The sequence below is a fragment of the Aspergillus sclerotioniger genome (genome assembly GCF_003184525.1).
Source record: "Aspergillus sclerotioniger CBS 115572 chromosome Unknown BO94scaffold_13, whole genome shotgun sequence".
NCBI lineage: Eukaryota > Fungi > Ascomycota > Eurotiomycetes > Eurotiales > Aspergillaceae > Aspergillus > Aspergillus sclerotioniger.
In genome coordinates this window covers 730564-746149 of record NW_020291003.1, presented here as the reverse complement: position 1 = coordinate 746149, position 15586 = coordinate 730564, and the positions used below count along the sequence as shown (strand labels likewise).

Genomic DNA, 15586 nt, shown 5'->3' with positions numbered 1-15586 from the left:
GTTAAGTCCCGCCTACTAGTCGATGTGACTGTTTCATTTTCCGGACTCGATTTCTGTGGCAACAACACCTGGTGGATGGATCAGGTGGCTTACATGGCGGCTGCGCTGCATTGCATTAGGCTGGCTCCAGGATGAATAAATCAACTACTTAAAACGCGCCCCAGGGCCAAAAAGCAATGTCGCGGAGATCCAGGGCGCAGGAAAGGAAAAAGAAAATATGATTGGGGACAGCAGCGCTGACATTCACCCCATTGTCCACTCCCACTCTTTTATGTGCGCATGGACAGGTCTCGCCGCTGCAGAGCATACAAAAATATTGCATCGCCTACTGTGCTCGGCCTGCAAAAAATGGATAGTGATCTGACTTGCCTGCTGAAAAGGGCAAATGTCTCGGATGAATGGACCTGCAGTCTGTCCGTCAGTCAGTCACCGAATAGGTCGTGACTGGGCAGGAAGAGGAGCCATGCTGATGATCATCGCTTCCTACGGCGAAGTAAAGGCGCTGGAAACGATATCTGAGGTATTTATATTTAGCCTTCCTTTTTTTTCTTTCTCTTTATTCGTTGTTTACACCATTGCCACAGACTGATGATGTGATGCCCTGGGGGCTCCTCTAACTTGGGCAGATACCTTTGGGTCCTGACTATTGATTAGGTGGTGGTGAGGTATTCCTCTCGTAGTGCGACGGCGTCCCAGGTGCTAATTATAAGCATCGTGATCTGTCCTGAGTGGCCGAAAGCCACTGGCTATAGAATACTATTAGATAGTCATGGATGATCCAAACCGCCTCTCGTAAGTGTAGCCTACCTAGGCAGTATCTACCTACTCCGTACTGTGGTGATGGGTAGTCGAGGAGGCTTTCCGGGCCAACCCACCCAGGAGGACTGGGGATCGGATTTGTCAGAAGCACAGTCGCCCCGACACTCCAGAAGCGGATCTCTCGCTTGCTCGCTCCCATTTTCTGCACTGCCTGCAGTGTACTCTGTACTGGCAGCATGTACGTACTGTAAGTACTTAGCTGGCCCCTCCATCTGCCCGGCCTTCTTGGAGGATCACGTAAAGCGGTCGAGCTGGCAACCCCCTATCGGTGCTGGCCACGGGCGAATCGCACCATTATTACGGTTATTTACAATCGAAGCTTCCAATCAGCAGGATCGACTGGGAATTAGACCGGCTTTGGGAGCCTAGCGGACTCCAGTTCAATTTGCCTGGAAGGAGCATGGAATCGTCCTGGGTGGACTGGGAACCGACTAAGAATGTTCTATAGAAGCGCTTGGGAGTTTAGCTCGCGCCGGGATCGCCCCCAGAACTCCCCGGCAGGCTATGCGACGGGACTGGCCCAGTCGCCCTCATAAATTACCCTTAGGGACCCCCTCAGGTACAAGTACCGAAACCGAATACGGGCTGGAATCCCTCCTCATCTCGATCCTCCGATGGCCTACCGCTACGGCTACCGGCCGGCTGCTTGGTAGGGAGACGGCGTGGGAGGCGCCAGATGCTGCGGGCCACGCCAGAGCAATATCGGGCGCCCAACATCCAATCTCGGGCGCTTGCTCGACAAGAGCGCATGGTAATCTGACGTCTCCAGTCAACAGGTTCTGGTGACACTCTAGCGGGTTCTAGCTTGGGTGTTAATTCCAAACCGCCAATATTGGGCCCATCCCCCGTAGTAGTGGTGAGCCAGACACCGGGGACCTGCGGATCCCCATGGTGACCTCGCCGTTTTGGTCCTACTATCGTGGCGAGAGCAGTTCCGATTATTCGTGGAAGATGATGGGTCATGGGGTCCGGCCTCGATGCCCAGAAAAAAGGGGAGACGAAGGTTACTGAAATCTCGTATGGTCAGTACAGACCCTTCCCAGAATGGATAGGCACGACGACTAGGAAGTCCTGGCCCTTAGCCGTATATCGGAGAACCATGGAACGGGCAGCTCTCAAGACTTGCGTGTCAAGTAGATGGAGGGGAAATGATGGGAAATGTCATGTTCAGATGATAATTATAGCACGGGATAATTTTAACAGCGATAGCGCTTCTCCGTGCCTGCCTCGAAATGACGGCTGCAGGGAAGGGGAGAAGCAAGACGGGAACACCGCTAACCGCTCATCAGGGGCCTGCTAAATCCCGAGTGACAGGTAGGATCTCCCGGGCTGCGTAGGGTCGGCAGTGGTAATTATTTTTCCCATGGAAGGTCAAAGGGCCATCAGATTGGGGTGGCACGGTTGTGTTTGACCGGATCACGGCTACTGTTGCTCTCGCCGTTTTCAATAAGAATCATCACGGTGGCATGAAACCGCATCGGCCAACGGAGGCCCGGGAAAGCTGCAAGAGCTCGTGTGGACAGGAGCTTCCCCTATTCGGAGAGGTGATGAAGCTATAGGGCATCCGTTACCCACTCATGGCGGATCCCGAACCCACCGTAGTCTGGCCCTAGGGAGTAGGGACGCGTTGGAGGCTTGCAGCTTTCCCGGATGTGAACCATCAGTCAGGAACCTTTCGGGACCACCGAGCACAGTCGAGTCCAGGACTAGTTTCTTGATTAGAAGAGGAGCCAAGAGGCAGCAGATGGCCTGCGATTGTCCGGAAAACATCCGACAACGAAAAAAAGAGGATGCGATCTTCGAACCGGCGCGTCATGCGTGATGACAGACCTCCGTCCAATCTAACCCACCTAATCCGCTCCTGAGCAAGTCAAGGTAGGTAGCCCGTGCTGCCGGAAGTGGAAAGAGGGGGAAAAATCGAGGCGGGGGGTGGTGTCCTGAGTACTACTCCGTACTCCGGTCGTCTTTCCTCAGGGTCGGAGAGACACGTTGACGAGAGTCTGAAACACCGCGACAGGGGAACGGACCATACCGTCCGTTATATGGCTTGGCCAAGGACGGAGTAGGGGGAACCGATGACGCGGAGCGAACAACCACCACAGGAGAGATGGTTTAATAATGGATCAACGGACCTGGGGGGGTAGGTGGTAGGATGACCGGAGGGATTGAACAAAGAGGTTGCAGGTTCCCCCAGTGATCATGCTGATAATGTGGTGGAATAACCGCGTGTGATAGGAGAAAGAGACAGCCTCGGGGGAATGTCCTGAGTCAATTTCCTGGCTGGCCCTCTCCGTACTTCACCAGAGGGTCCAGGGGCAAAGGAGGAGAACGGGGAACGAGGAAAATACACTGTAATACTAAGTACTAGTAGGAGGAAGGGAAATGATAGATGGTAAATTAGTGCTCGAGGAAGGTACCGGATGGGCGGTGCAAGACTACGGAGGTACCAAAGGTACACAGTACCCCGTTTCTTCTCCTGATACTTAAAACGTACGGAGGAGCAACTCTGCTGTCAGTAGAGGTACTTAAGTACTTGGCAAGTACCAGGTACCTATCCAGAGTCATATTGTCCACGTCCACCGTCACTCCATATACAAGACAGTGAAGTGAGTTCTGCACTTTGTTTAGCTACCACCGACCTGATCATCCTGCGACCCTCCTTCCTATTTTACTTGGTTGGATCAAATATTTTAGCATTGCTTTTTTCTACCTTGAACATTATATTATTCTTTTTTACTTCTTCTCTCGTCTGCATTTTCATGCCACCATCATTCACCCTCTGAATCTGATCTTCCTGCTTCGACTCATTCGACCTGCCTGCATTTCGACCAATCAGGGACGGTCTCCCCTTTTGGGCAAAGCTTCAGATTCTCCATCATAATTTGTTCCCACTTCCCAACGCTACCCGGGCTCGTTTTTTTTTCTTTTTTGCCTCCGCCACTTGACGAGCTGAGCAAGAACACGCGCAACGGACAGAGACAGCTCCAGAAAAGTAAGGTTGGAAACGAAGAGCAGGCATCCCCGATCAGAGACGGCCGTATCCCAGTGACTTCATCAGCCGGTGATATCAGAGTTGCAGGCTTTCTCCAACCAAAACACCGATCCGACCCAAACAAAAAAGCAACACCACGATCACAAGAAAAGGGCAAAAAAAACTCCAGCACAAATTAAAAAGCGCAAAATAAAAGAAAAAGGCACCACCAAAAAAAACTAAAAGGAAAAAAGGAAAAAGTAAGAGCCACTAGCGAGGTGCTTCCTACTGGGTACCTTCGATCTTCCCCGTCCGCCGTCCCGTCCCCCATCTGACTGGATTACGGGAATCCCTTCATCCCATTCGTCTTGTGGTTTTTGCTCCCCCCCCCTTCATCGCTTGCCTACCTGCCTACACTTACTTGCTACCTTGACCACCTTATTGATCATCCCCCTACTGCCCATTCATCATTCATCATTCATCGCGGGTACTGTGGCCCTTATTTAACATTCCTGGCATATCTACCTTACCCTTCATCCTCTGACAGTTTCACTATTGTTGGAGTCAGACGGTCTGACCGGGTGTTCCTGACTGGGGGGCCAGCCTATCTCATTGTCTCTCTCCATCATATTTTCCCACACGATCTATCCAGTGCCGTGCAGGCAGTGCATCCAGCCATTCATCAACCGTTTTTCACTTTGGGGTGGTGGATTCACGGAAGGGCGACCAAGCCAGACCAGACCAGACCAGACCCGACTAAGCGGTCGCGGTGATTCCGGCTTTTCTGCGTGCCGTTTGGCGTGCGTGCTTTCCAATTCCCTTTCCCTTCCCCCCCAGCAGAGCAGCAGCAGCAGCAGCAGCAAGCAGCATCCCTCTGCTTCTCCTCCTGGACCACCTTCTGCTACTTGCTCGTTCTCTTTTTCTCCCCTCACCCATCCTTCCTCTCGTGTTCGGCCGTCAAAAGCCTTGGGCACTGCTTATCCGTCCCAGATAGTGGCAGCTCCTTTTTTTACCCTTTTTCCTTCCCCTCCCTCTTTTCTTCTTCTATCTGAAATCCCCTCCATATTTTTATTGTGTTTATCTTGTCCCTCAATATTTTTTCCCCGGACGCCATATTCTTTTTCCCTGAATTCTCCTTCCCTCCCACTTCTGATGCCCCTAGGGGTCTGCGAGGCGACAGAAAAAAAAGTTCCTAACATTTGATGCTAGAGGACACGACGGCCATTGATGACCCTACAGTCACGAGACAATTAGTTCAGCTACTGTGAGCGATTTAGCTTGTTTTTTTTTCGGTTTTCGTCGCTTCCATCGCGCACTCCGTTGTCACAGACGATCGGTCACTCCCCCGGAAGTTGACCCGTTTTGCTACTATTCTCTGCTCGATCTCGGGAATCTCGCACGACTCAGGCCACCCTTCGACCAAGCCGTTGTTCGAGATCTACCTGCTCCTGGTCTGTAGCGCCTATTCGGTCGCTCCTATGTTTGAGTAGTTCCGCCAGCCTATTGCGATCTTATTGAACGGTGTTTGTTGTGTGGTGGATCTCAGTGCCCACATTCCTCGGTTTGGTTGCTTCTAGGGAATTTGCAATCTTTTCGCCGCCATGAGCTATCAACAAGCCCAGGACATGTATCACGACAACTCGTCCGCGCGTTCCCCTGGCTCTCAGCGCCACCAGCAGCCGCTGCATCGTCAACCCTCTCGCCAGTTCGACGCGTACGGCCCCATGCCGGTCAACCTGTATGACGACATGGCTCGTTACGATACTGGTCGGCTGGAGCGCCTGAACCCGTCGTTGCACAACAACTCCTACGCCTACGACCTTGCGGGGTCCCAGACTTGGAATCCCAATGGCTTTGCCAATGCGCAAGCCCTCGGAGGCATCCGGTCGGCTTCGACCAGCCTGAAGACGACTTCGCGCACTGGCAGGGCCGGCTTGCCAACGGTATGTATTCGAATGATACTGGTGGAACGAATATACCGGGATCGGGTTCGCTAACTGATGAGTAGACCTGGCTTGATCAGCAGCCAGGCATTCCGAGTCCCTTCTCCAACCTCGGTCCCGGCCCTCTCCAAAGCAGCGCGATGCGCCCCGAAGCCTCTGGTCCCTCCGAGGCGGAGGATGAGTTGATTCCCACCGCTATTGTCATCAAGAATATTCCTTTCGCGGTCAAAAAGGAGCAGCTGGTGCAACTCATGACTGAGCTTAACCTGCCCCTGCCCTATGCATTCAACTATCATTTCGATAACGGCGTCTTTCGTGGATTGGCGTTTGCCAATTTTACGTCGGCGGAGGAAACTGCGACCGTCATCGAGGTTCTCAACCATTTCGAGCTCCAGGGTCGGAAATTGCGGGTTGAATACAAAAAGATGCTTCCGCTGCAGGAGCGCGAGCGCATTGAGCGTGAGAAGCGCGAGCGTCGTGGCCAGCTGGAAGAGCAGCATCGCCCCATGGCGACCTCGCAGCTCCAGACCCAGAGTTCCATGTCGTCTCTCACCTCTCACCTTCCCGCAACCTCCCCCTCGCCCGTCTCTCAGCGCGGCCAAAAATTGGGTAAGTGTTCTATGGACCTGTCGCTCTCCCTTCTTTACTGACATTTCCGTGCATACTCAGACGTCGACCTGAATGATAGCACGACACTCTCTTACTACTCCCAGCTTCTCCTGTTCAAGGAAGATACCGCGCGTGACACTCTGGTCTTCCCTTCCAACCTCTCCCCCGTCCAGCGCCGCACCGTGCACACGCTTGCTCACAACATGGGTCTGGGCCATGCGTCTCGGGGATCTGGTGAACAACGGCAGGTGCACGTGTTCAAGGTCGCTCCTGGCACTAATGTCAGCCCACCGTTGTCGTCTATCCCTGCCGCAGTGCAGCCAGCTGAGACGGCACGTCGTGGGCTCAACCGCGCAGCAACCATTGATTTCAGTGAGTCTCGTAACGAGGGACCCACTCATTTTAACACTTTGCGCGGCCAGCCCTCTGGCTTCCTCGGGGTTTTGGACTCCCCGGGCAACTTTGGCAACACACAGAACCTCCGAGCCGCGAAGTCGTTCGCGGACCTGCGCTCTTACACCCCGTCGCCGGTCCCCTCTTCTGCCAGCTTCCCCGCGGCGCTGCAGTCTAACGGCGCGCGCTTGCAGCATTACGATGGCGCCACCAGCGGTGCGTCCAACACCCCCACGCTCACTTCCGCCCCGTCCGGTTCCTCCCTCGGCATGCAGCGCGACGACAGCCTGTTGGTAAACAGCCTCAGCAGCCTTTCTTTGGGTACTGGAATTGGCGGGCCGAATGCGAGCCCGAGGAGATTGCGGGGTATGTTCTCTTGGGAGCAGCCAGAAAGTCAGCCCTCTAGTGCTGGTCCCATCGGTAGTAACCGATCCATCGGAGTTGGATTTGACGGTCAGTCACAGGAGCGCATGCCCATTAGGCAGCCGAGAGGCCCGATGCCCGAGAAAGGTCCAGGATTTCGACGCCCGAACGGACACCAATCGCGCGGAAGCGACGAATTACGCACCAGTTCTGGTGTAGAGATTATTGTGGAGTAAACACTTTGATGGGAGACGAAGACGACGAAACTTGTTAGATTGCTTTGCCGCAAGATGCATACGACTCTTATATCACGAGGCCTGATCCTGTTCTGCGATTATTGGCTTACGATTCGATGAGGGATGACGAGATGACACTCAACCGAGAGAACCAAAAGAATATTTCTCTGATCTAGCCAAGTTTAGACGTTATTTTGGGGCAGCCCAGCAGGCACGCTGTTTGAACGGACTCTTTATGTTTTCTCCTTGTTTCGCGGAAAATAAACCACAAAAAGAAAGCTGTGAACTTTTGAGACGCGGGCGCCTTGCATGCAGGAACATTATTACCTATATTTTTTACCTTCTACAAATTGTGTCGGCGGAAAGCAAAATAAAATCCATCATCAACACCTGGACGACTACGACGGACGACCTGCAACGGAATCCGGATGTCTGTGTGTGACCATGGCAAGAGAGATGACTCACCAGCATTTGCATTTTACTATCTCTTTCGATCTACCTGTTTGTGACTTTGTATATGGGGCGATTTGCATCATTTAATGTTTTTATCTCATTGTGCTCTACTCTCTCTCCCCTAATTGTTTTTATTTTCCTTTCCCTGGAACCCGCGCGATGGCGGCGTGGAGGAATTGACTGAACGTTGTCGGCATACCACACCTGCAGTGCGGCTGTTGCCGGGGACCGGTCTCGTTCTCTGGAGATTTATTCTCCCTGGCCTGCAGGTGTAATCCAATGGGGTGACTTGCATGGCGTGGGCAAGGGAGAGATGGTGGCGAACCCGACGGGCGGATATTTGCATTCTTGCAGCTGCAGTTCCTTGGACTTGGTGTGTTCCTCTCCTACCTAGGGATGGATGCCAGGGCAACTGGCCCAATGACACTGCAATATGACCGACATGACGTCTCGTGATCTCCCCTTCCGATGGCGCGCTCTCCCTCGGAGTTTATGCTGGACCATTGGGCATGTGTTGGGCTTGCAGTGGCTTCGCCGTGGCCTGGCCCTGCATCCGTTGCCCTTGCCTTTGCCTGGCTTGTCTTCGAGATCGCCCTTAATTGTATTTTTGTATTTGTATGTTCGGTGCCTCACAGCTTGATCAGTTACTTTGTTTGTTTACAAACCTATGGTCGCTTCGGGACTTAGACTGTAGTATAAATATATACATACTAGACGTCATTGTTCCTTCCCGCGTTTCCATTTTCTTAGATTGCAGTACTATCTATGCCCTTGAAGATTAAACACGATGATTCTTGAATATCCTACGATTTTGAGTCGATTGATACAGTTGAGGTAAAGTCTACTAACCCATACGACTCCTATAAAGCCATCCAGTCAGAAATCACAAGGATCAGATGAATGGACATAGTAAAAGATAAAAGAGACACAGACTGACACCGTCGATATTAGAGAGAAACCAAAGGAATAAAACAGCGTACATAGTAAAAGGGGTAAAAGGGAAAATAAAAAAGACAAAGAAAAAAAGAATAACTTTCCCACTACCGAAAAATCCCCTTATTCCCATTACAGCGCCCGTGGAGAATCCGACAGAAAAACGGAGATACAAAAGACATCCAGCTATCGGGGAAATAAATAAAGTAAAGGATGAGGAAGCAAAACTTAGAGAAACATTTCGAGCTTTCCAGCGTCGTGAAGGGTGCGATCTTGTTGGTGTGAAATGTGTCCTGGTTCCCTATCTCCTTAATTTTCCGGTTCGCAAGGATGGAGTGGGATCAAGTTCACGGTTAAGTCATGTTCCTTGCTTTTCCCCATTCAATCATCAATCACCAAACGCCATAGTTCGTCGGGTATCCACCATCATCTAAGCCTCAGTCTTGTTCTTCTTCTTCTGCTCGACCTTCAGCAGGAGCGCGCGGTTGATGCGCGGCAGGACACCTCCGAAGGCGATAGTGGCGCGGATCAGGGTATCCAATTCTTCGTCTCCACGGATGGCGAGCTGCAGGTGGCGCGGGGTGATACGCTTGACTTTAAGATCCTTGGCGGCATTTCCAGCCAGTTCGAGCACTTCGGCGGTCAAATACTCGAGAACAGCGGTGACATAGACGGCGGCTGCGAGTGATTTGTCAGCATGGGTTGAGAAGACAAAAGTGCAGTGGCTGTAGCTGCGACGGGAGTGTCGTACCTTTAGCGCCGACGCGCATCTTGTTCTGCGTGTTGTTCTTCAAAAAGCGCTTAACACGACCGCAGGGGAACTGTTATTGGAGTAAAATGTCAGTAGCCGATACTTATGATGGTAGGCAGAGTTGACAAGCATAGATAAAGGTGAAGCTTCGGAAAGAGGATTGGACTTGGAAGGGTTGGAGACCGTCAACCCCCGTCTGAATCGCGTGAACCATGATGCACCGCCGCCCATACGTTGCTATGAGTGATTTCTCTCGATATAAAAGGGAAACGCGTGCTCGTGCAAAACGTGAAGGCGAACGTGAGGGGTAAAGAGAAAAATCCCAAGTCAAGACAGCTCCATCGGTATGTCGCCGCTACACATCATTGGATGGGTTCCACGGTATATCATCGCTAGAAGGAGTAAAAGACGAATACGGACCTGCAGACCAGCCTTTGCGCTGTGGGACTTCTGGCTCTTCCCCGCAGAGTCCTTGGAGCCGGCCTTTCCACCGATAGACTTTCCCTTTCCACCTGGCATTTTGTACAAGTGTCGAGATTTGGGGCCGCAGGGGCTAGATTGTCGCGTCAATCGAGGGTTAGGAGGGGTAGGGCGCGATTGTGGATGGTGAGGCGATCCGATATAGCACAGGCACGCGCGTTGTTGATGGATGAAGGAGTCAGAAATGTCAGAGCCATCCTGGTCGCTAAAGACGGGCGTCGACCGTGGAGCGGCGCTAGTCCCGTTCGGGAAGGCTGCTCAGCTTCCAACCACCGAGATGTCATCGCCGGCGACGTCGTGGTCGGTCGCGGTTGCAAAGCCAGCGAGAGACAAGCAACGCATCGTTATGCCCTGCCCGGGCCCCAGAGAGCCTGTCAAAGCTCAAACTGCAGTCCAGCTTGATCCGGCCCATGAGGGTTGGCACTGAGCGTCTACACCATCGTTGGGTGTAGGGTCAGTCATTCAGTAGTTGATTCCCCAGACCCCAGAGACAGCACGTTTTGGAAACAGGTGTCACTGATCCAAAAGTCTAACCCCCAAGGGTCTTTCCCTTAGAAAGGGGTTGAAAGGGTTCTCCATAATGTAATGTGGAGGCTTTTGCACTGTTCGCAACGACACAGCAGAGGTTGGCAGGAGAGTGTGCAGAGCATGATAGTTGCTCACCAGATTATCTAAGCAACCAGGTGATCTGTGCCTTCTGCCTTGCGGGCGGTACTCCTGCCTGAGGCTGCAATGGGCATTTACCCCGTCCGCTATCTACTCAAAGGGGTAATAATCCTGTTAATCATGTGCTTATCCCAGCTTATCGCGTTATCTGGTGTCACTGATACAACTAGGTCGAAAGGGGAAAAGGGTGCCCACGTGACCGGTACCTATCAGGACAGCTGTCCGACTTCCCCGGGGCTCCAGTTCCGCAGTTCGTGGAAGTTTCTGTCCTTGCACGCGCCGTCCCCATCACTCTCCAGTTTCACCCCATCGTGTGCTGCTCCTCATCTCCCAAGGGTCCTTGCACTCAGCTCTACCGGCAAGATGGTGTCTCCTCAAGTGTAAGTTTATCCTGTGTTATGCCTCCCTGCATGCGAAACAGACAGCCTTGCTCTCTACTGTGTTATTCAACTACTCGAGTGATCACCGCTGATGGTTCGCCTGTGATGCAGCACAAACCTGGCCATCATCGTGGTGATGATGCAGCTGGCCAAGAAGGTCCCCTTTGAAAACCCCGATGTCCTTCTTCTGGTCCGTGGCATGTACATCTTGTCCAACGTGCTCATCCTGGGACTATACCTCTACACCCAGTCCAAGATCAACAAAAAGAATGGTACGCCTCTATCATCACTCCGCTGGGTTGCGCACAACTAATCAAGCGATCAGACTTGACTACTCTGAAATACGTGGAGCCTGCTCCCATGGGAAGCGGCGAGGAGCCCCGTCCGGTGACGACCACCAACATGGAATACGACAAGCAGCAGCTGCGCCAGCTGATGAGAAGCCAGCTGATGGGCGTGGGCATGATGGGCGTGATGCATCTCTACTTCAAGTACACCAACCCTCTTTTGATCCAGTCAATCATCCCCCTCAAGGGTGCCATCGAGGCGAACTTGGTCAAGATCCACGTCTTCGGAAAGCCCGCGACTGGTGATCTCCAGCGCCCCTTCAAGACCGCCAACAGTTTCATGAACCAGGGCCAGGTCAAGAGCGACAAGGCGTCTGTTGAGAGCGCGGAGAAGAACTGGAGGGGAGGTGTCAAGGAAGAGTAGACGTTATTATTTGCGGATGATGTGCAAGTAATATTGCCAAGACCTTGCTTCCTGTGTATTTATAGATGCGGTGTCAATGGAGTGAGAGCAAATCCGAGATGGATTTGCGCCTTTCTGGCCTCACACTGGCTTTTTAGCTTTTGAGATTGGAGATGTTATACTTATGACCTATTCATGCTGTCGATATCGTTCGCTATGATTCCTTACCAATATAATAGAATCGCGTTGGTGGTGACCTCGTGTCCTATACTGGCTATTAGCAAGCATAACTCGGAAGGCAAAATAATGGCTATTAAAAATCCGAAGTGGTGAGACTCGAAACCCTGGTAGTTGGAAGGCTAAGGAGTGGCGAAGAAACTGCTTATGCTTTTAGTTTCGCGGCAACCATCTCCTGACACTCGACCCCGGTGAAGCCGGTGAAACATTTTCTAAGCATAATGTGGCAATTAACTAATGCCACTCGCTTGAATTGGCAGGTAGCATCTCCCATGCATGTCAGTATGATGATGGATCGGACCACCGTGTAGTAGAAACAAAATTGGACCGAAATATGCGGCAATTTCTAGTCATCCAAGATAGTGCTCCAACATGACTGAGATCAGGACAATCTAGTGGGTGCTACACTAGAGTCGTGGATGCCACTCTTTGAGTAATGAGCCCTCCATTCTGTTGTGAGTTTATATGCAAGAGTCTAGGTCACTGTAGGGGGTTCCGGCTATCAAAGTAATAATATTAATACTACAAGATCAGCAATGCTGTTTCAGGACCCCAAACAGCCCCAAGCGGTCAATTTGAATTTCTAAGCCACATGCATCATCCATTACCGCGCATCTGACATTTCCGTGTTCGTCGTCTGGTGAAGGGTATGGCAAGGCCAGAGCATCATACTAAGCATGGGGCTATTAAAAATATACACGCCTCGTTCGCCAAGGTGCTGATGCCGATGGATCGGTCCCAAGCTACTGAAGCCTGAAGCATTGGATACGCGCCTGGTCGAATGAGATGGACTGCTGGAGCCATCATCCCACAGATCCCGCTTGGAAAAAATGTGATGGCGCGCGTGATCTCCCTTCTGGCCTCCGGTGAATTTTTTAGGTGACGGGAGAGACCCAGAGGGGCCAGACAACGGGGAGTCATAAATCAATAATCAATAATAATAATAATGAGAGGGGGGGAGAAAGTACCGCCTTGGGGTCCAGCCACGAGACTCCAAAATGAGGGGCACCGGGCCAATGTTAGTCCGTGCCGAGCTCCCGGGGCCGAAAGCGGCAAGGCCGGCTGCCCCTCTTTTTTGTTGACTGGCGGCATGGAAGGAAACTTGGAGAAAGACAGGCGATGGGCCGACACCTCCATTACATCATGTTACTGTCCGGTTCCTCGCCTCCACGGCTGCCTGCGGGTAGGATCGTAGCAGAGCCCTGAGGATGGGCCCGTCTTCCCGAGATCGAGTCCCGTAACCTAGGTAAAGGGACTCAATTGATCCCGAAGCGCTGGCAAAAGATTCTCGCCATGGGAGGAGCGAGTACCCGGCGTGCTGGAGATGGGGCGCGTTCATTGGCCCAGACGGCAGCTGCCGAGGGGGAAGCAGGAGATCCAAATATCGTGACTCTCCTGCTTTGCCCGGTGTATGAAACCGGAAAGGCTGCTGGGGAACTGGGGAGCGGCGCAAGCCGGGTACCCAAGCTGACAATTGACCCATTTCCCACGCCGTGGCACGGTGGCAGAGCTCACTGTAGCTTTTGCCCCGTCCGTCTCCCCGGTGTGCGGATTCGACTGGGCGCGGCATCAGGAGCGGAGGAGGGACCCAGCTGGCCTGGTAACCTGGTCGTTGCGTCAGTCACTGGTCGCTACCCTTTTTCTACTTCCCCTCCCCCGCCGACCAAACCTCTTCTTCTCTTCTCTTCTCCCTTCCTCATCATCCAGCTTTCATCTCCTTTTCCCATCCAATCCATCTCTCAAGTAAGTCTATCCCTCTGTCTATCTTTCCATCCTTTCCTCCATCTACATCCTCTTCTCTGAAGCTACTCTCTCATCACCGACGGACGAATCTGAACTAATCAACTACCCCGCCACCAACAGACACATCTAAACAATGGCTCCTAAGGTACGCGACCGGCAACGGTCCAGCTCGCCCATTGATCCCTGACTCACATTATCGCCGTATAGGTCGGTATCAACGGCTTCGGTCGTATCGGACGTATCGTAAGTTGCTCTTCTCTGCTTGCTACCCCTGATGGAAGAAACTAACCGATGGCACAGGTCTTCCGTAACGCGTGAGTACTGTCCTTTACCATCCATCCAATGGGTCTAGATTCAGCAAATTTGGAGCTAGCTCTCCTTCAGAAAGAGCCTTGACTGACATGGGTTGGTTGTACAGCATCGAGCACGGCGGTGTTGAGGTTGTCGCTGTCAACGACCCCTTCATTGAGACCCACTATGCTGTATGTTTTGTCCTTCGGCTGGTATACTCCTGACCAACAAGCAGGTGGCTAACGGAGTTCAATCATTAGGCCTACATGCTGAAGTACGACAGCACCCACGGCCAGTTCAAGGGTACCATCGAGACCTACGAGGAGGGTCTGATTGTCAACGGCAAGAAGATCCGCTTCTTCGCTGAGCGTGACCCCGCTGCCATCCCCTGGGGATCCTCCGGCGCCGACTACGTTGTCGAGTCCACTGGTGTTTTCACCACCACCGAGAAGGCCTCCGCCCACTTGAAGGGTGGTGCCAAGAAGGTCATCATCTCTGCTCCTTCCGCTGATGCCCCCATGTTCGTCATGGGTGTCAACAACACCTCCTACACCCCCGACGTCAACGTCCTCTCCAACGCCTCTTGCACCACCAACTGCCTTGCTCCCCTTGCCAAGGTCATAAACGACAAGTTCGGCATCGTTGAGGGTCTCATGACCACCGTCCACTCCTACACCGCCACCCAGAAGGTCGTCGATGCTCCCTCCAGCAAGGACTGGCGCGGTGGCCGTACTGCTGCCCAGAACATCATCCCCAGCTCCACTGGTGCTGCCAAGGCTGTCGGCAAGGTCATCCCCGCCCTCAACGGCAAGCTCACCGGTATGGCCATGCGTGTGCCTACCTCCAACGTCTCCGTTGTCGACTTGACCTGCCGTCTGGAGAAGGCTGCTACCTACGACGAGATCAAGCAGACCATCAAGGCCGCTTCCGAGGGCGAGCTCAAGGGTAAGTTTGGTAGATTCCACGCTGGTGTTGCATCGAGGCTAATTGATTGATTCGCAGGCGTTCTCGGCTACACCGAGGATGACATCGTCTCCTCTGACTTGAACGGTGACCACCACTCCTCCATCTTCGATGCCAAGGCCGGTATCGCCCTCAACCCCAACTTCGTCAAGCTCGTCTCCTGGTACGACAACGAGTGGGGCTACTCCCGCCGTGTCGTTGACCTCATTGGTAAGAACCTGTCTACCACCCGGGAACATTTGTGCCGGTTTGCTAACATCGCTTCTAGCCTACATCTCCGGCGTTGATGGCCAGTAGGAATCAGGACGGCGAACTGAATTCAGAAGTGTGCTTTGAGTGAGACGGATGGCCTAGCGCAGGCGACTCTCATGGAAACACCGTGATGGAACGCGTGAGAGCACCTTAACTCCTAGCGTAAAAGCTTATGATGACGTACAATTTAATGAAATGATACAATGTTCATATCCTTCCCATGCCTACGACTGGACGCTATCGTACCATGTATGCCCATAGCAGTGTAGGTAGATGGAGCAGTCGAGCAGGGGCATCTCGGGAACCTGGCCCGGGGTGGAATGCTGCGGCGGTGACTAAGCCCTGCCGCCAGTGAATGAAAGGCGTTCTAATCGACTTCGGCAAACCGCGGGAAATTCTCGGAATCCAGGAAG

The 15586-nt window shown here is 52.8% G+C and overlaps 6 protein-coding genes across 6 annotated transcripts; 3 read left to right on the top strand and 3 right to left on the bottom strand.

Moving 5' to 3' along the window:
• Positions 1-1281: 1281 nt before the first annotated feature.
• Positions 1282-2249, bottom strand: BO94DRAFT_63410 (uncharacterized protein). The gene is made up of 2 exons (XM_025617560.1): positions 2099-2249; positions 1282-1826 (listed from the first exon to the last, which is right to left on the bottom strand). The coding sequence occupies exons 1-2, from the start codon at positions 2103-2105 to the stop codon at positions 1375-1377; spliced, it is 459 nt and encodes a 152-aa protein (XP_025467830.1). The 5' UTR covers positions 2106-2249; the 3' UTR covers positions 1282-1374.
• Positions 2250-5391: 3142 nt separating this feature from the next.
• Positions 5392-7334, top strand: BO94DRAFT_465124 (putative R3H domain protein; the record flags this gene model as incomplete). Its single annotated transcript, XM_025608099.1, has 3 exons — positions 5392-5733; positions 5799-6342; positions 6403-7334. 3 exons carry the CDS (start codon positions 5392-5394, stop codon positions 7332-7334), a joined length of 1818 nt encoding a protein of 605 aa, XP_025467829.1.
• A 1667-nt stretch (positions 7335-9001) lies between these two features.
• On the bottom strand, positions 9002-10336 carry htz1 (histone H2AZ). The gene is made up of 3 exons (XM_025617266.1): positions 9892-10336; positions 9472-9541; positions 9002-9398 (listed from the first exon to the last, which is right to left on the bottom strand). Exons 1-3 carry the CDS (start codon positions 9988-9990, stop codon positions 9151-9153), a joined length of 417 nt encoding a protein of 138 aa, XP_025467828.1. The 5' UTR covers positions 9991-10336; the 3' UTR covers positions 9002-9150.
• Positions 10337-10980: 644 nt separating this feature from the next.
• On the top strand, positions 10981-11708 carry BO94DRAFT_556487 (PHO88 family protein; the record flags this gene model as incomplete). The annotated part of the gene is made up of 3 exons (XM_025613870.1): positions 10981-10997; positions 11109-11269; positions 11323-11708. The coding sequence occupies 3 exons, from the start codon at positions 10981-10983 to the stop codon at positions 11706-11708; spliced, it is 564 nt and encodes a 187-aa protein (XP_025467827.1).
• A 1247-nt stretch (positions 11709-12955) lies between these two features.
• Positions 12956-13666, bottom strand: BO94DRAFT_61845 (uncharacterized protein). The gene has a single exon (XM_025616847.1). It carries the CDS (start codon positions 13492-13494, stop codon positions 13066-13068), a length of 429 nt encoding a protein of 142 aa, XP_025467826.1. The 5' UTR covers positions 13495-13666; the 3' UTR covers positions 12956-13065.
• Positions 13667-13800: 134 nt separating this feature from the next.
• On the top strand, positions 13801-15440 carry gpdA (glyceraldehyde 3-phosphate dehydrogenase GpdA; the record flags this gene model as incomplete). Its single annotated transcript, XM_025616233.1, has 7 exons — positions 13801-13812; positions 13875-13910; positions 13968-13981; positions 14086-14149; positions 14219-14903; positions 14961-15131; positions 15190-15440. 7 exons carry the CDS (start codon positions 13801-13803, stop codon positions 15216-15218), a joined length of 1011 nt encoding a protein of 336 aa, XP_025467825.1. The 3' UTR covers positions 15219-15440.
• Positions 15441-15586: the final 146 nt, after the last annotated feature.

Bases quoted from the DNA above. Each gene is read 5' to 3' on its own strand.
- htz1 (XM_025617266.1), bottom strand. From the start codon at position 9,990: ATGCCAGGTGGAAAGGGAAAGTCTATCGGTGGAAAGGCCGGCTCCAAG. The intron at 9,542-9,891 runs GTCCGTATTCGT...CTCCAATAACAG, and splicing joins GCGCAAAGGCTGGTCTGCAG to TTCCCCTGCGGTCGTGTTAA. The intron at 9,399-9,471 runs GTACGACACTCC...AATCACTCGCAG, and splicing joins GATGCGCGTCGGCGCTAAAG to CCGCCGTCTATGTCACCGCT.
- BO94DRAFT_61845 (XM_025616847.1), bottom strand. From the start codon at position 13,494: ATGCCGCGCCCAGTCGAATCCGCACACCGGGGAGACGGACGGGGCAAA.